Source organism: Pygocentrus nattereri, chromosome 3 (assembly GCF_015220715.1).
Source record: "Pygocentrus nattereri isolate fPygNat1 chromosome 3, fPygNat1.pri, whole genome shotgun sequence".
NCBI classification, from domain to species: Eukaryota; Metazoa; Chordata; class Actinopteri; order Characiformes; family Serrasalmidae; genus Pygocentrus; species Pygocentrus nattereri.
The window spans coordinates 29992776-30019838 of NC_051213.1; the positions used below are offsets into that span (position 1 = coordinate 29992776).

The 27063-nt window shown below is 40.9% G+C and overlaps 1 protein-coding gene across 1 annotated transcript in view; it reads left to right on the forward strand.

The window, feature by feature from the left end:
* kcnh2b (potassium voltage-gated channel, subfamily H (eag-related), member 2b) overlaps positions 1-27063 on the forward strand; it is a 302801-nt gene that overhangs the window by 157714 nt on the left and 118024 nt on the right. Inside the window, exons 3-5 of the mRNA XM_017712338.2 lie at positions 11517-11675; positions 12528-13028; positions 13876-14087. Coding sequence (XP_017567827.2) covers positions 11517-11675; positions 12528-13028; positions 13876-14087 — 872 coding nt within the window. The remainder of the gene's footprint in view (positions 1-11516; positions 11676-12527; positions 13029-13875; positions 14088-27063) is intronic.

Sequence of the window (27063 nt, forward strand, 5' to 3'; positions counted from 1 at the left end):
AAATCCCTCCACACTGATTTTAATCCTCCACTGCTCGTGTATACATGTGTGTGTATATGTGTGTGCTTGTGTGGGAGAGAGAGTGCATGTACGTACGTGTATGTGTGTGTTTTCACCAGGGGATTATGAGTTTCGTCAGGACACAGGACATGTAGTTTAAAAAGGAAAATAAGTTGCTATTTTTGTACTACTAAAGTGTTTCTTTTTGTTTTAAAGCCACTGCACACCAGATGTCATGTAGCAGAACACTGCTGTAGAACTGCTAGAGGCGAGACAATTAACTGGGTTCACATTCATTTTTACACTCTACTCATATAACTTGAATAAAAGAAAACTTACAACATTACATATTGCATTTGGCATCAGTTTACTACCTCTTCACAAACTGGCTGTTTTCAAACTGAAAGATATGAGCTGGAAAGGGCTAGGATGATAGCACAAGCTGACGTAATGTACCCTTAGTATTTTTCTGTTTGTCTAAAATTATTTATGTGTTTTTTTGTGAAAATATCAAGCAGCGTGACCTACTGTGGCTTTCCGGAGTCTCAATATGGCTTTAATTGAATCTGGTTATGGTAAAATACTGAGTGGCTGAGAAACTGTGCAGCACTTGGCACTGATGTTTGCACCTCCAATAGAGTGAGCTTTAATGCATTGTCTTTCTACTCCAGTTTTAGATCATCATCATCATCATCATCGTTAACCGCTTAGTCCAGATAGAGTTGCAGTAGCTGTTGAGACAGCAGAGAAATTCAGATGACCCTGTCCCCCGCAACTACCTCCAGCTCATTCCCGAGAACCCCAAACTGTTCACAGGCCAACTTGGAGATATAATCCCTCCAGCGGATCCTAGGACCGACTCCAGGGTCTTGTCCCGGTAGGCCGTGCCTGGTACACCCCTACCGTGAGGCGTCCAGGAGGCATTCGGATTAGATGCCTGAACCACTCAGCTGGCTCCTCTCAATGCAGAGGAGTAGCCGCTCATAAGCCTTCTCCAAATCCACAGAACACATGTAGACTGTGTTGGCAAACTCCCATGCCCCCTCAACAATTTGTGAGAGGCTGAAAAGCTGGTTTAGGATGGGATGGAATTCAAATTGTTCCTCCTCAATCTGAGGTTCAACTATTGGTCAAAGTCTCCTTTCCTGCACCCTGGCGTAGACTTTCCTAGATAGGCTGAGCAGTGTGATACCCTAACAGTTGGCGCACACCCTCTGGTCCCCTTTTTAAAAATAGGGACCACCACCCCAGTCTGCCAGTCCAAGGGCTCCTGAGGTCCATGCAATATTGCCGAGGCATGTTAGCCATGACAGCAGCCACAATATCCAGAGCCTTAAGCATCTTTGGACGAATCTCATGCACCCCCGGTGCCTTGCCACTGAGGAGCTTGTCAACTACCTCAGTGACCTACACCAGGGAAATGGAGCTTGACACGCCAAAAGCCTCTGGCTCTGACTACTGTGAGGGAGGCATGTCTCCTGGATTAAGGAGTTCCTCAAAGTGCTCCTTCCACCAACTGACAATATCCTCATTTGGAGTCAGAGTTTCTCCACCCTTGCCAAATACAGCTTGGGTGCATACACCCTGACTGCTCCTAAATCACTGGACACTTGTCCAGAACCTCCTTGAGGCTGACCAAAAGTCTTTTTCCATGGCTTCCCCAAACTCCTCCCATGCCCTGGATTTTGCTCCTGTCACCATTGTGGCTGCCACCTTTTTTGCCTTTTGGTACCTATCTGCTGAGTCGGGAGTCCTTCAGGCCATCCAGTCTCGAAAGGCCTCTTTCTCCAGCTTGAAGGCCTCCCTTAGCACCAGTGTCCACCAGGGGATTCATGGGTAACCACCCTGAGAAGTACCCACAAGCTTTTGACCACAGCTATGTCTGGCGGCTTCCACAGTGGAGGTTTTGAACAGGGTCCATTCAGACTCCATGTCTCCTACCTCCTCCAGGACATGAGGAAAGCTCTCCCAGAGGTGGGAGTTGAAATCATTTCGAAACAGGGGCCTCCAACAGTCGTTCCCAGCACACCCTCACTATTTGCTTAGGTCTACTGGGTCTGCCAATCAGTCTTCCCTGCCATCTGATCTAACTCACCACCAGATGGTGATCAGTTGACACCTCAGAACCTCTCTTCACCCAAGTGTTCAGAACATGCATTCCCAAGTCAGATGAAATGACAACAAAGTCAATAATTGACCTTTGAGCCAAGGAGCTCTGGTACCATGTACACTTATGAACATCCTTGTGTTCGAACTTGCCGTTTGTTATGGGCAATCCATGCCTGGCACAGATGTCCAATAACAATTCACCATTTTAGTTTAGATCAAGCAGGCCGTTCTTCCCAATCATGCGTCTCCAGGTCTCGCAGTCATTGCCAACGTGAGCATTGAAGTCTCCCAGTAGGACTATGGAGTCAGTAGACAGTACCCTTTCCAGAACCCCGCCCACTTGCTCCAAGAAGGCAGAATACTCTGACCTGTTGTTTGGTGCATAAGCACACACAACTGTGAGAGTTTTCTTCTCTGTGATTTTAAATTCGCATTGAGGCAACCCTCTAGTCCACCAGGACAAACTCCAACTGCATGGCTGCCATCCAGGGACTCATGAGTATCACCAACACCTACCTGGCACCTCTTACCCTATGCAAGCCCCTCCTATCCAGGAGTTTGATTCCAGAGCCAACATTGTGGGTGGAGGTGAACTCAACTATATCAAGTTGGTGCCTCTAAACTTCACGAACAAGCTCGGGCCCTCCGGTGAGGTTACATTCCATGTACCAAGAGTCAGTTTCTCCTGCAGGGGCCTAGGCCACAACGCGATTGTCTGTGTCCATTTATCATGAAAGGTTTTTGAATCGAATTAGTCTGGGTCTTCACTCCAGACATGTTCACCCTGGGGGACCCTACCAGGAATATATTGCTCCTGACAACTTAGCTCTGAAGATCCTTAGACCACACAAGCCCTTCCGCCATGACAAGGCCCCCGATCCAGGAAGTTTTGGATGTTACTTTTATTTTAAAATATTTACCTGTTTTCTTTTAATGAAAGATTATGACAAATTCAGGAAAAGGTCCTTAATTCTTTCATTGATTTTTTTCATATTTTATTCATTTATTTGTTTTTCTCCACAATTAAGTGGATTTAGATTTAGTTTTCCCCATGTCAGATGATACTAACAAGCTGGGAGGGTGAAGATCACTTTTTGAAACTGCTGCTAATGTCACTGTACAGCTCAACACACTAGAAGGAGAATGCTAACTGCCATTTCTATTATAATAGCTAATGCATTGGCTAGATTCTTGATGAGCCACCCAGAGGAGTGAAGATTAACTTCAGTCCTGGAGGGCACAGTGTACTAATTCTCCAGCTTAAACACACCTACTAAATGTGACAATTAACAGACAGGGTTGAGATATGAAGGAATACAGAAATTAAGTATCCATTTTCAGTGCAGGCATAATGTTCAGAATACATTTGCCTTTTAAAGTGATAGTTTTAGAATACTTACCCACTAAATGTAAAAATATATACTATCTTTATATAAAAACCATCTTTAGAATCATATGTGCTTTTTCATTGGATATTAAAATCAGTCTACAGCATGTTAAGAACTTCGTTTCAAATACTATTGTTCCTGCTAATACCTAAGTAGACTGATAAATCAGTGTGATGATCATTTATTAATCTCAGTGTTACTGAACTCTTTTGTGGGATGTTGGAACTGAACAGTATCCTCAATACATCAATGTTCATGTAGCTTAGTCAGTGTTGTACTGGACTCATTTGTTTCATGGCAAGTTACATGTATACCATTAACTGAAAATCAAATAGCTACCCATGTAATAGTTCCGTTTTATTATTGAGATGTAGCAATATGTTTTTGCTTAGTTCATGTGCACTATCCATCATGGGAGCAGCATTGGGATTATGGGAGTGGTGGGAGCAGCAGTAGACTGAAGCAGGGAGTGAAAGGGAGTGAAAGCAGGGAGTGAAAAATAATGTTGGGGATTTTGTATCTTCATTTGAATTAGAAGTGAACATGAAACATATTCACAGAAGAGTTAGATAAAGAAAACTGCCAACCGGTAACAACAAGGAACAATGAATTAAATAAAAAATGTTTCCCATATGCAATCATATGTATGATCTGCATGATAGTTTTGGCACAAGTTTTACGCCGGATGCCCTTCCTGATGCAACCCTCACCATTTATCCGGGCTTGGGACCGTTACCAGAAGATAAAGCCGGAGGGGCCAGGTTGAGATGGTTTGGACATGTGTTGAGGAGGAATAGTGGATATATTGGTCAAAGAATGTTGGAGATGGAGCTGCTGGGTAGAAGGAGAAGAGGTAGACCTCAGAGAAGATTTATGGATGTAGTGAAGGTGGACATGGAGATGGTTGGTGTAAAAGTAGAGGAGGCAGTAGATAGAGCAAGATGGAGGCAGATGATCCGCTGTGGCGACCCCTAAAGGGAGCAGCCGAAAGAAGAAGTTTTTCTCATATGCCTCACCAATACGTGTTCTGAATGTATTCTGAACATGTTACGTTTTATGTATTGTAGTAGAATACATTACTGAATACATTTAGGACAGTGTATTCAGTGTTCATCCACTACTATTCCATCGTCCATCTACCATCGTCCATCTACTATTTCGAAGTATTCTGCCCAACTTTTTTAACAGATGAGATGAATCAAGGATGTCTGAGCAGGGAAATCACCCAGCTGTGCTGGACTAGAGTTCAGTGGTTCTCCAGGAGCAATTTATCACTAAATAAACATAATGAACTATGTGAAGTACAAAGACTTTTGGGAAGAGCTCATATATACTAATCAATAGGCTTAAGATGGTGTTTATTTACTATTCCACCCTTTAATAGCATGTAGATGCCGTGAAAGACATTAATGTTTAACTTAAAGTGTCTTTTCACAACTTGCGGAAGAGTTCTAGGTGGCGTCTGCTTCTGCCTAAAAGGCCCTTGATACAAGAGGGAGGACTGAGAGGTAGAAATGAGGATCAGGGAAGAGATGGAGAAGTCGTAGGGTACAAAAGCTTTTTCATCAGAAACAGAAGGGAGTTTGCAGGGAGTTAGTTATGAAGTGGGAAGACATTCAGGCCTGCTCCTCCTATAAAACTTTTGTTATTTCATAACTTCTATCTATAACCCAACCTTGATTCCTGTAGAACATCTATTTTACAGTACCTGACACCTAAACAAACCTCTTTATGAAGAAAAGCTGAAGATCCCCTGAAAGATTATATCTAGAATGTGTTTTTTTACAGTGCAATTAGTACAGCTGATCAGCTGTACAGACAATCAGGCAAGCTATTCAAATGATTTAAGCAGTGATTTTAAATGTAATCAGGAGTGATGTAAATCTTAGATTTTGCCGCAGACAGAGAGAGTCAGGAGACCAGGGTTAGGTTTTATTTGAAGAGCTCTATCCAGTCTGCCACCAAGCCTAGTCTGAAAGAGCATGTTGGACCTAGGGCTTTTAACTCTAAATGTCCCCACCTGCAAGAGAGTCATAAAAACCATACTGTCATAAAACGACCATAGTTGTTGCCGTAAACCAAGTGGTCTACTCCTGTCATAAAATGCAGTTATTGTTCAAACCATGAGAACAGGGTATAGATTTTGTCTAACAATGAATAATATAAAACTACAAAATAGATGAAAATAAAACAATTTCCATCAGGAGCAACTGGAGTGACTAAGCCAATAAAATGTTGTAAACCCTTAAATTATAATAAAATATTATTTTATGGTAATTATTTATTTAAAAATAAAAATAGCTCTTATGAAGCCTATTACAGCTGGCATCATTGATGTCCATTCCTTAATAAAGTTGTTAAATACTTGTTTTAGTTAGTGCTAATTTTCCATCATATGTTCTATTTCTAGAAGAGGTGTGAAAGCTCAAGAATGTTATGGACCCTAAGTAGCTACTGGTGTACCACCTGGGACCGCTATGCATATCATACTTTGAGGACCACTGTATTAAACAAAAGGCTTGTTTTGCAGCACGAACTACTCTTAAGACGCTTATTGTAAAGCAGGGTATTATGTGGTATTAGTACAATGTAATATCCACTCACCACAGTGATAGTAAAAGAGAAAGGTTATTATCTTGATGACAAGATCACTTCCACATTAATCCCTCTGTAAATTGCAATATCAGAAAGTTTTTTCTAACATTAAAGAGCTGTAAATTGTACATGATTCTCATTTTCTCAGAGGAGATGGCATGCTCTGTGGATCGATTAGGGTGTTACGCGAACTGGTACGGGTGTGGGAGGGAGTTTGGAGGTAATGTGGTCTTTTACCAGCCTCATGAAACACTTCATCATGATGGGGGTGAGTGCTACAGGGCGGTAATCATTGAGGGAGGAGATTGTGGGCACCAGTATGATTGTGGCAGTCTTTAGGCATGTTGGTATGACAGCCTGTTTCAGCGAGGTGTTGAAGATGTCCGTGATAACCCCAGCCAGCTGATTGGCACAATCTTGCACTTTTTGACCATGAGCATGCTTTGCGACTCTTATGGCCCGGTTTCGATTTACTCTCTGTGTTCTGAGTGCCACCACATCACCGGATTTGAAAGCGGTGTTTCGTGCTTTCAGCCTTGCACGTACCTCATTGGTCATCCAAGGTTTCTTGTTGGACCTTGTGAAGATGTTTTTAATCACACTCACGTCCTCCTTGCACTTCTGGATGTATGCAGAGACAGACACAGTGTACTCATCCACCTGTGTGTGATGATTTTCAGTGGCTGCTGCCTTGAACATTTCCCAGTCTGTGCACTCGATTCAGTCTTGTAGTCTTTCCATTGCTCCTGCAGGGCAGACCCTCACCTGCCTCATGGTGGCTTGTATGCTGGAATTAGCATCACAGAGAGATGGTCTGAGGAGCCAAGGTGGGGCCGGGGTGCTGCCTTGAATGCCTTTTTGATGTTACTGTATGCCAGATCTAGTGTGTTCTTTCCTCTGGTTGCAAAGTTCACATACTGATGAAAGTGGGGAAGTACAGTTTTCCGATTGGCCCAATTAAAGTCCCCCACCACAATGAAAACTCCTTCCGGATATGTAGACTGCAGTTCACTGATGGAATGGTAGAGAACATTCAAGGCTTCTCTAGTGTTCGCGCTGGGGGCAGTATACATAGCTATAATGATGATTATATTGAATTGCCTGGGCATATAAACAGGCCTACATTTTACAGTCAGTAGCTCCACATCAGAAGAGCAGTGACTCTGCTCAGATTTTCACTGCGTTGTTACACCAGTTGTTGTTGGTGAATATGCAAATACCGCCACCCCAGGTTTTACCAGTAAGAGCGGTGCTACTGTCCGACCGGAATATTGTTAGCCTTGTTATTGTTAAGACTTATTATTCAGCTACAACAGGGACTTCAGTGCAAACTGGTTGACCTGTTCTTAAGTTATAGAAGTGTGTAATAGAACCTTGTGCCTGCCGGCAGGCCCTGGTGTACTGGGTTAATGTTCTATTAATGACTGAGTTGATGTATGATATTATGCACTGCACGCTCATATATGATGAGGTTTATATGCAGGCTGCTCCGTACTTTATATGGAACATCCGCGCACACACACAGAGCCAGATGGTGTTAGGGGACCTGTAATCCCTGCCTTGTTCCCCCTAGTTCTGCCACAGCTGGGATTATACAGTGGGCCAATCTCCTGTCAGCCGTCAGCCCTCTCTCTCCCTCTCTCTCTGTCTCTCCCTCTCCATCTAACTCTGTCCATTGATTAGAATGACTGTCATTCTGTCAGTCTCGTGAGAGCGTGTACTACCAGATCATTCATTCTCTTTTCTCCTCACTGAAGGTAAGAGAGAGAAGGCAGCAGCATATCTTATGCTCAGAATACTCTTATGCTCTGTTTTTTTTTTTTTTTTAACTCTGGCACTACAAGTTTTGAACTGTGTAGTAATCTTTAACATAATGTTGTATAGACCTCATACGAACTTATTACTTTGAGTCTGTGCATATTTAACATAGGAGGCAACCTGATTGGTTCAGGAGGGATTTGTCTGGTGTGTATTTTGTGTTAATAAATGGTTTTCATTGATGGTATATTAGTTATAAATGGTTAGAGCTGTATATAATATTAAATATATAATAGTACATGAGCTTGATCTTTGAGATGATCTGTGAAAAAGAATTGAATATAATGCATTCATTGTATACTATTTATTTATTTATTTAACCCACTTTGAGCTTTTGCTTCAGCACTAATCTGAAGACTTTTTCACATTGATCCAACTATGTGGGTGTTTATCACTTATCATCACCTAAATTAAAAAGTCTTTTGGTCACATGAGACTACTAATTGTAGCGTAAGACTGCTGATTGTAGCAACACGATAAGAAAAATTTTCCATTTTTGATTATGGATAAAAATTTAAAAAGTAATATTACTGTTAGTATGATGAGGATAAATGCCTGCCATTTGTCTTCATCATACAGAAAAGCATGTGTAACTTTTTTCCCAGCAGTCATAAACAGAGGGAGAGGTAGGGATCAAAACACAAGTGGGCAAGCTAATCTGAGACATGGCATTATGCCAGGAACAGACAAAGCTAAGAGGAAAACAACAAACAAGAAACATCAGGTTAGAAATAAATAGGACCATTTTAGGTCAATAACATGAAACTCTTCCTTCCCTTAGGTTGATAATTACACATGAGCGCCGCAAGAATTTCATAAAACGTCATACCGGTGTATATTATCAGTTTTCATACCATACACAAATGCAGATTATTCTTGTAGATGCAGGTTAGCATTGCAAGAAAGACAGTAGCCCGAAACTAGCACCAAATAACATTAGAATAATTACAAAAAAACATTAATGCAGCAAACATACTATGCATATATATATATATATATATATATATATATATATATATATATATATATACACACAGACACACACACACACACTCGCTGACCACTTTATTAGGTACTGTTCAATTGCTTGTTAATGCAAATAGCTAATCACCAATCACATGCCTGCAACTCAATGCATTTAGGCATGTAGAGGTGGTCAAGACCTTGCTAAAGTGCAGACCGAGCATCAGAATGGGGAAGATAGGGGATTTAAGTGACTTTGAACGTGGCATGGTTGTTGGTGCCAGACTGGCTGGTCTGAGTATCTCAGAAACTGCTGATCTACTGGGATTTTCACTCACAACCATCTCCAGGGTTCACAGAGAACGGTCCAAAAAAGAGAAGATATCCAGTGAGCAGCAGTTTTGTGGACGAAAATGCCTCGTTGATGTGAGAGGTCAGAGGAGAATGGGCAGACTGGTTCGAGATGATAGAAAGGCAGCAGTAACTCAAATAACCAACCAAAATCTCTGAAGAACGTTTCCAACACCTTGTTGAAAGTATGTCACGAAGAACTAAGGCAGTTCTGAAGGCAAAAGGAAGTCCAACCTTTTTTTTTTTTTTTAAGGTGCCAAAAAACTATGCAGAGTGCTGTATACACACACAGGAAACCAAAAATTACATTAAATTAAATAAAAGTGTTGATCACAAAGTTTAATTCACAAGTTTTTATCCCTTCAGCAACCAAGGTAGAATGCTTTCATTCAGTTCTTTACTGTTACTGCACTGTATTTCATAAGTATGTGACAACACTAAGTTTTGCAGCCAAAAAAGCGCCAAATGTCAGTTTTTTGTTCTTGAATGTGTGCTTTCTATGTAGCTTTAGTTGCCGAATGTAGGAAAATACACTGCTCAAAAAAATAAAGGGAACACTCAAATAACACATCCTAGATCTGAATGAATGAAATATTCTCATTGAATACTTTGTTCTGTACAAAGTTGAATGTGCTGACAACAAAATCACACAAAAAATCATCAATGGAAATCAAATTTATTAACCAATGGAGGCCTGGATTTGGAGTCACACACAAAATTAAAGTGGAAAAACACACTACAGGCTGATCCAACTTTCATGTAATGTCCTTAAAACAAGTCAAAATGAGGCTCAGTATTGTGTGTGGCCTCCATGTGCCTGTATGACCTCCCTACAACACCTGGGCATACTCCTGATGAGGTGGCGGATGGTCTCCTAGGGGATCTCCTCCCAGACCTGGACTAAAGCATCTGCCAACTCCTGGACAGTCTGTGGTGCAACGTGGCGTTGGTGGATGGAGCGAGACATGATGTCTCAGATGTGCTCAGTCGGATTCAGGTCTGGGGAACAGACGGGCCAGTCCATAGCTTCAATGACTTCATCTTGCAGGAACTGCTGACACACTCCAGCCACATGAGGTCTAGCATTGTCCTGCATTAGGAGGAACCCAGGGCCAACCGCACCAGCATATGGTCTCACAAGGGGTCTGAGGATCTCATCTTGGTACCTAATGGCAGTCAGGCTACCTCTGGCAAGCACATGGAGGGCTGTGTGGCCCTCCAAAGAAATGCCACTCCACACCATTACTGACCCACTGCCAAACTGGTCATACTGAAGGATGTTGCAGGCAGCAGATCGCTCTCCACGGTGTCTCCAGACTCTGTCACGTCTGTCACATGTGCTCGGTGTGAACCTGCTTTCATCTGTGAAGAGCACAGGGCGCCAGTGGTGAATTTGCCAATCCTGGTGTTCTCTGGCAAATGCCAAGCGTCCTGCACAGTGTTGGGCTGTGAGCACAACCCCCATCTGTGGAGGTCGGGCCCTCATACCATCCTCATGGAGTTGGTTTCTAACCGTTTGTGCAGACACATGCACATTTGTGGCCTGCTGGAGGTCATTCTGGCAGTGCTCCTCCTGTTCCTCCTTGCACAAAGGCGGAGGTAGTGGTCCTGCTGCTGGGTTGTTGCCCTCCTACGGCCTCCTCCACGTCTCCTGGTGTACTGGCCTGTCTCCTGGTAGCGCCTCCAGCCTCTGGACACTGAAATGCTGACAGACACAGCAAACCTTCTTGCCACAGCTCGCATTGATGTGCCATCCTGGATGAGCTGCACTACCTGAGCCACTTGTGTGGGTTGTAGAGTCCGTCTCATGCTACGACGAGTGTGAAAGCACCACCAACATTCAAAAGTGACCAAAACATCAGCCAGAAAGCAGAAAGGTACTGAGAAGTGGTCTGTGGTCCCCACCTGCAGAACCACTCCTTTATTGAGTGTGTCTTGCTAACTGCCAATAATTTCCACCTGTTGTTTATTCCATTTGCACAACAGCATGTGAAATTGATTGTCAATCAGTGTTGACAGTTTGATTTCACAGAAGTTTGATTTACTTGGAGTTATATTGTGTTGTTTAAGTGTTCCCTTTATTTTTTTGAGCAGTGTATAAACTTTTTACTACAGTACTAATAATGAATAATGTTTTATTAAATGCATCTCTAGCTGTCAACCACATTTAACATGATTTTAGTGTATAGTTGTCTGAATTATTGTATAATGACATTGCTTTCTCTCTCTCTCTCTTTCTCTCTCTCTCCATCTCTCCCTCTCTCTTTCTCTTTCTCTCCCTCTCTTTCTCAGGTGTATGTTTCCTGTGCCTGGTGGACGTGGTACCAGTCAAGAACGAGGATGGCGCGGTGATCATGTTCATCCTTAATTTTGAAGTCATGACTGACGACAAATTACGCAACCCCAACCAGGAGCTCAACCACCGACTGCCTCTCCCCTGGCGCTCCACATGTACTCCTCCTTAATATACTACTTACTATTAACTTAACATTAAAAAAATGCTTAACAGTGACTAGTTTTGGAGTAATACTATACCATAATGCCATATATATATATATATATATATATCCCATTAAACAACACTGACTCAATTTTCCTTCATAAATGGCTTAGTTGTCTCTTGCATGCACTTTTTTGTTTTTTAAAATATATCATTTCAAATATTTTAATAAGTATTGTTCAAAGTAAATTTACCTGTACTTTAAAAAATTACTCTATCTTTTCATTTCTAAATAAGTACTGAAACAGGCGATTGTTTTTCGTCTATGTACAGTTGATTCATATTTGAATAATTTTACAGAGTAGTAATAAGTGATGAGCAATGAGGAAGTACTAAGTAAACTAATCCCAGTTTATAGTTTTAGAGAAGTAATTAGTCATTTCTAATGGAGTATTTACCCCAACACTGTCAATGACTTAATTAATTTCAGAACATTTTATGAAGTTGTGTCCCTAAGAACTTTGCAATGACTCATTGAATGCACTATTAATTGAGAGTTTAGTTTATCCTTTTCTTAATCTCTTAAAATTCCAGGTTTATTACATATTAAGTAATTAATATTCAGCAATTACATAAACTTCAGTGCAATCTGGCCAAGCTGTTCTTAGGTTATGGAAGTGTGTATCAGAACGTGGCTATTTAAGGGATTAAGAGCTTAAATGCTCATTAACTGTGGACAAACTACTAGCTATTACAAAACCACTCAGCTGAGTAGTGTGTTTGCTCTTATAAAGAAATAACATGGGAACTTACTAGTACTTTTTGACTAATAACTGTGTTAATTAATTATCTCACTCTCTCAGATCGAGTGCGGCGTATCCGTCTGCGTCTGCCTCTTCTACAGTCCCACAGTAAGAGCAGGTTGTCTCTGAAGGACGACGCTGAGGCAGGCGGTGGGGAGGTGGGCGTTTCTGGCTCTGTGTGCTCCAGGCCGGTCAGCAGTCACGAGTCTTTGGCCCTGGCTGAGCTCTTGTCCCTCCCTGAACACGAGCAGGTCCATCCTACCACTACAGCCACCCCATCCTCCTCGCTGTGGCCTGAGGACCACCGCACTCTGCTGAGCAGTGAGCCTGTGCCACACCCATCAACCCCTTCACACCGCTCTACGCTACCACTGGGCCAGTCGTCGCCCCGACCGCAGAGGCTCAACCCAGACGCTTCGGCCTCCAACTGCAGTCTGACACACAGCCGCTCGCGAGAGAGCTTCCACAGCATGCGCCGGGCATCATCTGTGGATGACATTGAGGCCATGAGGCCTGAGTGGGACCGCAAACACCGCAGCAGACCCTCCAGCAGCAGCACCGGTGAGAAGGAGTCACATGGTTGTCTATTATTAAACTTATCATGTGTTTGAATGTTTAGCAAAACAAAACCTGCAAATGCAGAAGTCATACATACTCGCTCTAAACTTTTTGCTCCTATTTGGCATTAGTAGTCTTACTTGGTGTGTGAGACAACTTTCCACAACTGCGACCACTGATGGCTTCTCCTCTTCCACTATGTATGCCAGCCTGTGGCTACTGAATGCAGTCAATGTGCATCATTTCTCAACATACTAGTATGCTACAAATGTACTTAGGCCACACTCTGATGTCACCGTAGGGGCTAATGATGCAGAATTTGTGCTGCTCCCCTTTGTCTCTTGCATGTGTCTGTTCAGTGATGATGGGCTAAATGAAGGAATGAGGCAGGTACTGAGTGAGAATTGTTAAATCAGACATACTGAATATGGTATATAATGAATGAAGCAAGTGCTGAATGGAACAGGTGGTGAATAAGGTAGGTACTGAATGAAGCAGGTACTGAATAAGGTACTGAATGAAGGAATGGCCAGTAGGTGTGACAGGTACTGACTGAAGCAGGTATTGAATGAGGCAAGTGTTGAAGAGACAGGTCCTGACTGAGGCAGATTTTAAAGGAGGCAACTGCTGCATGAGACAGGTCTTGACTATATAATGTGCTGAATGAGGCAGATTACTGGAATAGGACATCTACTGAATGTGGCAGGTACTGAAAGGCAGAGGTACTAAAGGATGAAAGTACTGAACAAAGCAGGTAATGAATAAAGCACGACTGCTTTCAAAGTACAGCTGTACTTTAGGTAAAGCAGCAACATCACCTCAACCCTCTGATCAATGCTTCTCTTTTCAGGTGCAGTGAACAACAAGTCCAGCATCCTGAACTCTACCTCTGACTCTGACCTCATGCGCTACCGCACCATCAGCAAGATCCCCCAGATCACCCTCAACTTTGTGGACTTTAAGCCAGACCCCCTCATCGCTCTGCCTCCTGGAGAGATGGATATCATTGCCCCCTGCAAGCTCATCGACCGCACACATAATGTCACAGAGAAAGTCACGCAGGTAAGGAGTGAGCATTTTCCTCTCTTTAGGCTGCATTCTGGAGTCAGTGTCTTTGGATTCTCATATTCTCTTATATATCATCCTAGCCTTGATGAATTATTTTGGTGGTTTAAAGAGAAGGCTGCAAGTTGGTGATACTGAAGTTTTGGGGTATTCTTGAGGAATGGCAATCTATTTTAGTGCAAAGCAACCTAGCTCATACGCTAACATGGTTTATAACATTTAAAGAAATGGACATGAAAGATTGTGGTAGATTAGAGTTTTGGAGGATAATCTGATATGCTGGCTGTGCCAGGTTTGATAATGCGCTAGTCCTGTCTTGGCTGGTTCTGCCATTTCGGTGTTTACCAGATTTAGAGGTTCGTAAGCCATCAGCTTAGTCTAGCTTGGACCAGGCATGTGTTTCTTTGCCAAACAGAGTGGTGAGATTCCAGGGCTCATCACTCAGATGGCAGCAACAATGTGCTGAATATAGAACAGAGGGGCACACCAGGTGATTTTGTCTTGACAGGACATGAGGAAAAAGATTATTTCATTGCTATCTGTTCCTTTGTTCGAGTTAGACTTACCTTAACCTCTCTTTTTGCCAGTTGTGTGATGATTAGTACCGTACCAATATACATGTTCAGTCATAACACATAATATTAGTTTAAGAATTGAGAAAAGTCTTTTGATCTGTAGTGTAGATCTAAACTACTGACTTTCTCCACAAAGAACGCATACTGCCCAGTCAAACTGCAGTCTCCAGCCACGCTGCTCTGATTCCCATCACAAGACAATTTAAGATCAGTGTTTCAGTCTTTGGATTTAGTGGAACTCTGTTTCATTGAGTAGGTCTAACTGGGTTAAGCTAATGTACCTTTATTATGTGCTGCTGGCCTGCTCTCTCTGTGTTGCTCTGCAGAAATGAAAAGTGCGATTGATGGCTGTGGGTGAAATGATGATAGATGAGGCTGCTGGCACTGTACATTGTGGTATGAGCCTCTTTAGGCTAATCGAGTTTGGGGAGGGCAGATTCGTGACCGATGCGCTCTGCCACTGCAGCATGCGGTTGGGTGTTTGCTCATGGTTTTGTGCTGTGATAGTAATATTCCTCAAAGGTTTTCAGGGACAATGTGCATTAGGTTACAGACACTCTTAAATATAAAGCCTCCTAAATGCTTCTTTGCTTGGACGTTTTAGGGAAAAACATTTAATTGGTATAAAACCTTAGAATTGTATGGAGGTTCTGTAAACAAAACAATTCTTCACACTTACACATCTCATTTCTATGGTTCACAATGGTTCTTTTAAGGATATATTTAAAGGTTCTTTAGGGAATCAAAAGTGGTTCTTCCATGGCAATACTCCAGAGACCCCTCTTTGTCATCTTTACTATTATTTGCCCAAAGATTCTTATTGGTAGGGTGCTTACCTAGGCAGGGATTGAACCCCAGTCTAGAGCGTAGAGGGCAGCAGTGTTACAATCTCGGAAAAACAAATTTCATGTAGTATTTAAACACTGATGTAATTCCACACTGTTCACTGTTTTAAATGCATTGTTTCTGTGATGTCATAAAAACCAGCACATTTACGTACAAATTTCCACCTATTCAGTCTACAGCAGTTTAGCCCCGCCCATTCAGACTGAATATATCAGCCTTATTATTACATATATCAGTCTTAAAGACACAGTAACAAAAACTGCCTGTTTAATAATAAGGCATGAAAAGATGATGGAAGATAATCATGTTAAAATGAATTATGATCATTGTTCGTCTGTAAAACTACATACATGTGGATCCACATATCTTGAAAGGTTCTTCACGCTATATATTTTCAAAAGTTCACTCAATGATTCTTAAGGGAACCAAAAGTGGTTTTTCTATGGTGTCAAGTCCTTTCTGATACCTTTATTTTTAAGAGTGTAGGAAAAACCTTAAAAGCCTGTAGCATAATGTTGAGGTACTTTGAACTTTAAAAATGTTCTTCACGCATTTCACATTTTTTGTTGTTGCTTAAGAATCAGAATCAGTTTCACTCCACAAAGTATGTTTTCCATGCAAATAATTTGTCTTGGTGAGTGCACACATGTATACATGTATGGCAAACTAATCAGACCAGACGAGACACAGTTAACAATTAACAAATATTAAAAAGAAAAAGACAAATGAATAAAGGTTTTTAAAGCAACTAAAACTGACATTGCTTTAAAGGACCTTTGTTGGCATGGAATATACATGCATTTAATTAAAGTCAGCCACCCATTTGACTGACTTAGTTAATTTATAGAGCAGTGGAGCATTTGCATATGTGTATTAATTTTGTTCTGTATTTTGGGTGATGAATTTTATGATTGATGACATTTAATATTTCAGGTATCCAAAACTAAGTCATAAAGCTGTTCTTGGTATGTTTAAAGCATTCAGCAAAGATTAGGTAAGATATAGTAGGTTTCCAAAAACACAAATGGAATCCACTAGAAAGTAGCTGTTCCTTTTCCTCTGCAGTTCATATAGGCCAGGGCTAACATGCACTACCAGTCAAAAGTTTGCATCTTACTGAATACGCACTTTTCATCATTTTAAAGACATCTTCGCCTAAAGGCTTATGCTTAAATGTGAATTTGTTTATAAGATGAATACAAATAGTAAAGTTAATGAAGATTATGTTTGACATTAAAATACCAAAATGGAATTTAAAAACAAATATTTTTGTAATTCCCTCCAACTAGTGGTTCTCAGTGGCAGTATGTCTTCTTCAGTACTGTTAGAAAATCATCTCAGGTGGCTCCCTGTGAAGTTGCTTCAGAGATTGCCAAGTTTGAATAAGAGAACTGAAAAAAAAGGTCATTTTGGTTTGTTCAAGACTTTTTGGTCCCTACCTTTCATAGTTTTTTTATAGTTTTGATGTCTTTAGTCTTATCCTGAATTAATAAACAGTGAAAAAAGGGGTCCAAACTTTTGCCTGGTCCTGTACATCACTCACCTCAGAGATGAAATGATGTTCCATTTTTGGTTTTCATATCATAATCTATAAACCATTACTACACTTTCCCTCTGAGATGATAAATGTTGGCGTGGTGCAGCATGTCTTGAGTGTGCTATGGTGTGTGGCGTTTGTGTGTATTGATGAATGAACTACTGAACTGCATGAATTACTCCACTTTAGCACTTGCGAGCTTGTAGGCACACCTGATTTATGGCAGTCATTTGGGCATGTCTTTTAATTGAGCCATCAATGTCAACTGCTCACCTCTCCCGGAGAGCTGTATCCAGGCTGGTGAGGGACAGGGTTGTCATGGCGATGGAGATCCCTCTTCATGTGATGGAGCATTTCTGACTGCTTAGTCTGGGTTTACAGTCTGATGTGCTCTTATGAAGTTATATTTCAACTGTTTTGTCTGGTTTTCCACAGCAGAATCAGATAAGGAAGAATTCGCTAATGATTGCCGCAGTGAGTGTTAGAAATGTTTACATATGACTCTGCATGGTAGACTTTCTGTGTAGAGTTTCTGTGTGCGTGTGTGTGTGTGTATGTGTGTGTGTGTTGTGCTTTAAGCTTTCACTTTCTTGGTTGGACTGCTCATTTGACCTCTCAGCTGTTTGACACATGCTGCACAGTTTGTTTCATTCAGGTGAAAGCAAGGGCCATCCAACCCTACAAACTTACTGCAACTGCAGTGTGAGATGCTTTGCAGAACACAACCCATACCACTGCTAATTTACCCAGGTTTATAAATGAACAAGGGCTGTCCCGAACAGCATTTTACTTTGAATACTGGTTGGTATTTCTGAATCACCTCTAGAAACTATGTTTGTGCTTAAAAATTATTTATATTTATATTTGACTACTTTGCCATTTTTTATTTTGTAAAGCAGCAGTGCTTTCCAAACTACAGCTTTGTCAGAACTCAAGGAGGACCACCCTAGAAGCAGCTTCACAGATACCCTCAGTCAGTGCAGCTTGTCTGCTTTTGCCTAGTACTAAATTCAGAGGAAAATTTGCGAGGCAATAATCAGAATGACTAAACCTTTGGTTACCACCACCTCCCGGAATGCAGGTCTTGGTGTGGGGCCTAAAGGGTTACTGGCTAGAGTGAACATCACTGTGCTAAGGCAGCCTCCTTTGCCTGGGAATGCAAGATGTTCCTCTCCTCATCCACTGCCAGAACTCAAAACAACAAACAGGTTTGAGGTGCTGAGCTCCCTGATTTTAACATTCCCCTCACCAGAGACCAGTGTTGTTTGGATTAGTATCACTATGCCTGCAAACATGTGATGCCTCTGTGGCATGCCAGCCTCTTATAGTAAACTGAGTGTTCTTAGAGTCATCCAATAGTTTAAAGTGCTCCCACATGAATTTTCAGGCATCTTTTAGCTTCAGTGGTGATGTGGAAAGTGATACAGTTTGTTGTGCTCTGAGGCAAGGTGACATAGATTCCTGACATTAATTTATGAGGTATTTAACTAAAACAGCTATAATTTATTTATTCTTACCTGTCTCCATATATCCATAATAACAGTTCTTTTTAAAGATAGTTGGCTGATGAAATGTGTTGCAAGTTTTGTGGTTTGAAAAAAAGAAGCTTCTAAATAGAGAAACAAAAACCAACATAATGAATGAGTGCTCAAATTAAGTATTCAAATAAGTATTCAGATTATTCGGGCCAGCCCTAAATTGACACCTGTGTGTGCTTGTGTGTTTGTGTGTGTGTGACTGTAGTTCAGGTGCAGAGAAATGTAGGCAAGCCACACTGCTCAAGCAGAAGACACCAGCTGTGACCTTTAATTCATGTTGGGATATTTTTATCACACACATAAACATAAATACTAGAGATACACCGAAATTGCGGCCACCAAATTCACTAATGATTTTATTGTTAATTAAAAACTCTGTTTCCTTTCACTCTCCTGTGCCAGTGAGTGCTGTCAAACAGTCTGAATAGCAAGTAACATCGGCTGCATGGATCTATTTCAGGTTTTCTATGAGGTATGAGATCATTAAGTGATTTCTCTGTTCATGTCGAGTATCAGGAATGGAGATGACACCAAAGAATTTCTCCATTACAGTTTTCATATCTCTTAAAAACAAATCATCCTGCTTGATATGCAGAATACAGCAAAACAACAGGTCAGTGATTCTGAGGCATAAGACAGGACTCTCTTCCGACTGAAAAAAATAAAGTCAGCTTTGCGAGTGTAATGGCAAACCTTTTTACTTTTTGTGTTTCTCTGCTGACTGTAGATGATTTTTATTAGATTTTTCCTCTTTACCCATCCTAATCACACCAAAGAACCTCCTGACTTTTGGTGTCAGATAAGAATTTTTCATTTGGGTGCGTCATTAACAATTACTCTGCTTAGCATCATTAATAAAGTTGATCTGTTTATTCACATTTATTTTGTGACTGCCAGAAGTGGATAAACCATGTCCAGAAAGTAAAAAGGACTCACAAAAAGAACTTTGTGGGCCTGGATGAGGCAGCTCTTCTTCTGTTATGATTCTTTTACACATTGACTGACTGTATGCACACAGACATTTTTCATGCTTTGCATCTTATAGTCTGTGTTGTAAAGAGTTTTCACTGGCCCCTTGGCTTCCTTTTACTCACTCCTTTTCCAAAGTGGTCAATCTCCATAACCACTTCATTAGAGAGTGTCACTCCATGTACAGTTTCGCTTGCAGCTGTGGAGGACGTTCCTAATTAAGGCAAAGGGTATAAATACAGGAGTAAACTTTGGGACGCCCTTGCAACTCCTGTTATCATGGCTAGAGACTGATGCTTTACTTGTTTAGGTGTGTTGTCATTATGTGCTGTGTTAGCACTTCACCGTTTACAAAAGGCAACGAGAAGAGGTTATAGATAAAGAAAATATCGACAACATATTACAGATGAATAATTAACGTAAGCAGTAAATAAATGCTGTTCATTCATTGTTACATTTACATTTACATTTATGGCATTTAGCAGACGCTCTTATCCAGAGCGACTTACAAAAGTGCTTGTCATTACTTCAGAATATCTCATGTTAATAAAGGTCGACATAATTTTAAAGAGCTTTGCTCTAAATTGCTACCTGAAGTTATCTATGCATTGAGACCTAAACAAATACAAGTAGAAAAATACCTACAACTCAACACAGAGTCTACACAACACTAAACCTGCTGAAGAAAAAAAAAAAAAAGTTTGTAATATAGTGAACAATAAAAGAGGTGAAGATCTTTAATAGACAGTGTTAGTGATTAGATAAGTGTAGTGTAAAGAGATGGATCTTCAGACATCGTTTAAAGACAGCAAGTGATTCTGCTGTTCGGACACTTAGGGGAAGTTCATTCCACCACCTTGGTGTCAGGACAGAGAACAGTCTGGAGGCATGTTTTCCTTGTGATCTGCAGGATGGTGGGTCAAGTCAAGCCGTACTTGAAGCACGAAGGTCTCTGGGTACGGATCTAGCTTTCACCATTGATCTCACGTAGGAAGGAGCTGGACCATTTTTGGCTTTGTAGGCCAACATCAGGGTTTTATATCTGATGCGAGCTGCTACAGGAAGCCAGTGAAGGGAACGCAGCAGTGGAGTGACATGGCTGAATTTAGGAAGGTTGAAGACGAGTCGAGCTGCAGCATTCTGGATCAGTTGCAGGGGCCTGATGGTACGTATTGGAAGACCAGCCAGAAGGGAGTTACAGTAATCTAGTCTAGAGATGACTAAAGACTGAACGAGTACCTGTGTGGCCTCTCTAGAGAGAAAAGGTCGAATTCTCCGGATGTTGTAAAGGAGAAATCTGCATGACCGAGTCAGGTTAGCAACATGAGCCGTGAAAGAGAGCTGGTCATCTACAACTACCCCAAGACTACGAGCTTCTGTAGATGGAGTAATCAGGGTGTTCTCAAAGGGAATTGAGAGATCACACCGAATACCAGAAGATCCCGGGATGTAAAGCTTCTCCGTCTTGCTTGGGTTCAGCTTGAGGTGGTGGGTTGTCATCCACGATGCAACGTCTGCCAGACATGCTGCGATCCGAGTCGAGACCTGTGTGTCATTAGGAGGAAAAGAAAGGATGATTTGTGTGTCATCAGCATAGCAGTGATATGAAAAGCCATGAGAAGAGATAACATGTCCGAGTGAGCGGGTATAGAGAGAAAATAGGAGAGGACCCAGAACTGAACCTTGAGGGACACAGTGGAGAGGTTGCATGGAGTGGATGTTGAGCCCCTCCATGTTACCTGGTAGGAGCACCCCTCTAGGTAGGACTCAAACCACTTCCATGCTGTTCCTGAAATGCCAAGGCCAGAAAGGATAGACAGAAGAATCTTGTGATTGACAGTGTCAAAGGCTGCAGAGAGGTCGAGAAGAATCAGAACTGATGACAGTCCAGCTGACCTTGCTGCATGGAGTTTCTCTGAAACTGCAATGAGTGCAGTTTCAGTAGAGTGGGCTGGTTTGAACCCGGATTGGTTGGGGTCCTGTAGCTGGTTTTCAGAGAGAAAGACAGATAGTTGGTTGTAAACAGCACGTTCAAGAATTTTAGAAAGGAAGGAAAGGAGAGATACCGGTCGGTAATTGTTGATGTCGGTGCCATCGAGACTCGGCTTCTTTAGGATGGGGACCACCCTAGCTGCCTTGTTAGAGAGGCGAAGACCCCCTCAGCACCATCCACAGTTCACTGCCACACAGAACTGAGCAGCTTGGCTTCACTAGAAAACCATCATGAAGACTTCAGAATAGGTCAGCAATGTTCCACTCCAAATAGAGAAGAAATCTGTCTCACTTTGACACAGGAGCACAACATGTGGGCCATGATATCATGATTCATTTCCACTACCTAATTGTGAAAATATTTGTGAAGGGTAACAAACTCCTTCTCCTCCACCACCTCTTCATCGTTTGTTTCTCTCTTTCCCTTTCTTTCCTTGTTTCTGCCTGCCCTCAATTGCTTTAATGTGCTCTTTATATCGCCTTTGCAACAGATCTACAACATCATAAACAACACAGAATATAATGACATATAACGCAACACTAAACACATTACAGAGCAGTACATTTCTACACAATCAAAAAGAAATAAATATATATGTAGAGATATAGGCAAATTTTTGGTGCCCCTGTAATTTCATGTTTTGTTTTGATTTAATCTAATCTAAATAAAAACAATTTAACCTAAATTAAAATAAGTGCATATTATTATTATTATTATGATTATTATTATTATTTTCATCAGTAATTCAGTAATATCAGTAAATGATGTGGCCTTTTTTGCACATTTTGTGTTTTATGTTTTTGTTTGTTTTTGTTTTTTTCCAAATAATTTGAACTTAGCAGATAAATCATAATACAACACTAAAATTTGTAAAAATATATACATATTTAAGTGTGTTCCCTGTAGAGGAGGTGTTAACGTATTTTAATTTAGAAGTCATTTTCCCAGGGATATCCAAACTTGTACATATGACTGTATTTCTTCAATCCTGTCAGAGGGTTTTATATTTCTCTGTCTATCTTCATTAATCACTTTGTAATAGCCTCCAGTCTGGTGAACACACAAACAGACGCAGTGTGGAAAGGCTGAAGCAGTACGGACTGGAGTGGCTTAAGTCTCAGCCACCTCCATTCAAACTGATCTCACTCCTGTTGGTAACATGTGTGTCCTGCTGGTGGCAGCAGCAGGCAGTTCAGTTACAGCACCACTGCTCAGCTTCTGAGCACAAACTTTCATTAATATGATGTAAATGGTATTTGAGAGTGGGTTAATAACAGAATATCTAAACATTGGCCTGCGTGTATTTAGATCTTATTAAGTCAGTATGTGTGATAGCACATTTAAGGTATAAAAATGCATAGATTTAAGGAGGGAATTCAGCTGCAACGATTTTTAATGTTAGAATCATCCATCCATCCATCCATCCATCCATCCATTTTCTAAGCCGCTTCTCCGTCAGGGTCGCGGGGGGGGGGGGGGGGGGGGGCTGGAGCCTATCCCAGCAGTCATCGGGCGGAAGGCAGGATACACCCTGGACAGGTCGCCAGTCCATCGCAGGGCAAGAGTTAGAATCAACGATAATCAATTTCAATACTCCTCAATAACATACCTGCTCATTTTTTGACCAAAATATGATCACGATTATGATACCTGTATTCCACCGCTTGAATATTTTTTTCGAACACATTTAAATATTCTGTGTATTTTTTAGAAACTGTATGCAATCAAATCAAAATAAAACTTGAATAAATTATGTAAGACTAGGATTACGGACTAGTTAGTGAGCTTGACTGATTTGTGCATGATGTGCGTCACAGCTTTCTGTAATGAAGATGCTATGAGAGGTGTCTGTGCACAATCCCACAGGTCTGACGTTTACATTATGCATCACTCTAGACTTTATTACAAACACATATACACACAGGCAGGCCCATGTGGTCATTCCATAATGTTTTACATTCAGAATCATGCTGTATGTGGTCACTGCACATGTTTTCTTTCAAAAAAGAGTTCACACTTCCTTCAGGCTTCCCTCAGGATCTTTTCCTGGCTAGCGGAACAGGAACAGTGGAGAGGTGGAAAGCTTTCAGTGGTAGCTAAATGGGAGGAACTGATGAGGATGTCTAGATTCTAAAGTCTGCCATGTTTCTACAAAATAGGTTGTTTAGATGCTTTATTATATATAAAATGCAACAACAGTGTAAGCATAATTGATTGTATCTTTGCTTTATCCAATTAATTCACTGTAGCATATACACTTTTTTCCTTTATGCTATTTGAAGACACCATCTACCATTGTATAGTGTGATGGTATTTTATTGTGTATCATTTTATATTAGGAACATCAAGGCACACCTGCCATATACAGTACTGTGCGAAGGTTTTAGGCATCTAAGCAAATTTTTAAACAATTGACCTCTGCAAGTGAGTTCATTACAATATACATTAGATTAATTAATATTCTATAAATGTTGTTTATTCAAATATTAACACTTTTCTCAGCAAATAAACACAAACTACACAAATAAATAGATTTTGAAAATGTGTCTTGAGGGCCTAAAACTTTTGCATAGTACTGTAGGTGCACTTTACTGGCTTTCTGTGGATGTAACAATGACATACAAAGCTCTGCTTCACACATTCCTGGCTTCAAACAGCTCAGCTCCTCACTGCCTCTGCAATTTGGTTCAGAAGTACACAGCTGCATACCAGCTTATGTGTTCAGTTTCTGGGACCTTCCTCAGGCTAAGTCAAGGTCTCGCTGCTGTAGCGTCTTGAGTCGTCAGTAGTGGAACGAACTTCCCCTGATCACTGTCATTCAATCTCTGCTGCACAACACCGTCCTGCGCGCTTTCACACTTCAGTTCAGCATCACTTATTTATCTTCAGTAATCTGCACTTAACATCTGTGTTTTATTGTTCACTTGCTTAAAAATGTCTACACTTGTATTGATTTATTTAAGCAAGATAAAGACAAAGCAAGATTCTTGCAGGATCTCCAGAAATCACTTTGTATCTCTTCAGCTTCCACTGTTTGCATCCTTTGAAAGCCCCTTGTGATTAGAGTATCTGCTAAATGGCTAAATGTAAAAGTAAATGTATCATATATTGCTGCACAATTAGCCACTGTCTTCCCTGTCCATCACCAGGGACCACCATGGGTCCACCAATGACCATATATTTCAAACCTCAAACCTCTAAAGTTAAGGCAGTATGTGAAATGTGATTAAAAATAAAAAGCAGTAATCCTCTTTGATCCTACGTGTTTATATTTTATTTTTTGTATGTTCCAAAAAAGTTGGCAAAGGGACAATTTAAGATTAGGAATGTTGAGAAGAAGAAAATTCATACACAGGTGATGCAATCATGCTTGGGTATAAAAAGAGTATCCAGGAAAGCCCTAGTTCTTTATGAGTGAGGATGAGTCAAGGCTCTCCACTTTACCAAAAAATGTATCAGTGAATGAAAGAACAGCAAGCGCGCTTTGTTGTTAGATCCATAAATACACAGATTATGCTGTGCAGAGCAGAAACCATATGTGAACATTGTCCAGAACTGCCACAGACTTTTCTGGGCTCAAGCTCATCTGAAACAGACTGATGCGCAGTGGAAATGTGTATTGTGATCTGACAAGTCAACTTTTGAGATTACTCTCAGATGCTGGACATTGTGTTCTCTGGGTTGAACAAGAAAGGAACCATCCAGGTTGTTACCGGAGTAAAGTTCAAAAGCCAGAGTCTGGTCAGACAACATTAACACTGAAAGGTATATACACATTTTGGCGCAACGAGACAATGTCTTTCTTGGGGATGTCTATGCTTATTTCAACAATGTCAAGTCGCATTCTGCCCATGTTGCAACAGCATTATAACAACAGGATTTATAAATCACTGTTTTTATTAGCATTTCACATACTGTCCAAATGTTTTTGTATTTGGGTGATTTCTCATTCACAGCACAGTGATACCAACATTAGAGTGGTATTGTGTTTGTGTTGCACTGTAATTGTGTATCAGGTGCAGCAGCATTGCTGAGGTATTCTGTTAAGAGATCACAAGCAAGATGCCAGTACTGTGTGACTTGGTTGTGCCTTCAACCAATGAAGTCAGTTTCGTACATATGTAGGTGTTTTTGAAATATCTTCATAACTGTAAGATGTGTCAGATATGAGTGTTAATATGCTGGAGAAAAATTTTTTTTTTTTACCCAATAATGAGCCTTAAAAGTGAGACTTAGACAGGCAGTTACATGCTGGCAGTGCTGACTCCATTTTCTCTAGACGACTGTGTCGACCCCATAAGCAAGATGCATTATGGATGAGCATAAGCATGAAGAAATACCCTTTATATCTTATGCGATTTGCCACCTCGCTCTCTCGTCTGTGCTACATCTTGCACAACTTTAAAACATCTGAAGTCCCACTGAGGGAGACACATTATGCTTTCAAGTTCTCCCACTGCTGTTAATCAATGTCTGATGATACTGTCTTACATCATAACTACACCTATGGCCTAGTCGCGATCTCCATTAGAAGTAGTTTGTCTGTCATAGTTGCTGTACTTTATTGCAGTAACTACTGATTCAGAATCAGCTTACAATACTGCAGCCTTGAGTTTTAATGGCAAGAGCAACGCATTCACATTGACTTTATGAGTAAAGTGAGGGCTAGAAGAAGTAAGCTGGTGTCACTGGAAGGTAGCTTTCAAATGGAGTTTATCATTCCAAATCAGAAAGGGCCTTTAATCACTAAACAGACATCGGAATACCTGATACTATCCAAATTTGACTAATTTAATGTTTAAAAGCTGGGAACTATTAGTGTAATTTTGCCATTTGTCAACTGCAGCTACCTAATTACATGATTCATTTCATAGTTATGCAAGAAACTTACTTTCTGTATCAACATTTCCAACTATAGCAAATGAAAAACAAGTCGAGTCAATAGGGTGTCTCGATTCCTTCATAAAGAATTTTAGTTTAGTTTTGTTATTAGCTGCAGGCATCGCATTTTATAAAAGTAAACACTTTTTGCTCTACCCTACTAAACACTTTTAATATTGTCAAATAACAAGCCTTTCATCATAGAAGGACAGAACTTAGCATTACCTTCAGTTAATGCAGTAGTTAGGGACTGGTTAGCTAACTGCTGCAATAATTGATCCAGCATAAATTTTAGTAAGTCTAAAGAAATGTGATCTGTTTCTTACTAAAATTTCAGATTAGCTGACAACTTTAGCTGAATTGGCTATAAGCAAGCATACTCGCTATCCAAACTATGAGCTAGACAAAAGTTTCAGGGTGTTTGTTCAAGTTGTCTCTTTCCTTTATACACCACATTTATTGCAGGAATCAGTTTATTGATCCATATCAAACCTGATGCCTCTGTGAGCTGGGGGAGAGGTTAATGGTCCTGAATTAGGTTTGGTTTCACTGCATATTCTCTAGTCTCAAATCTGATTCATCATCTCTGACAAACCCTAACTTTTTCGTCAACTATTGTAATAACTTTTTGTCA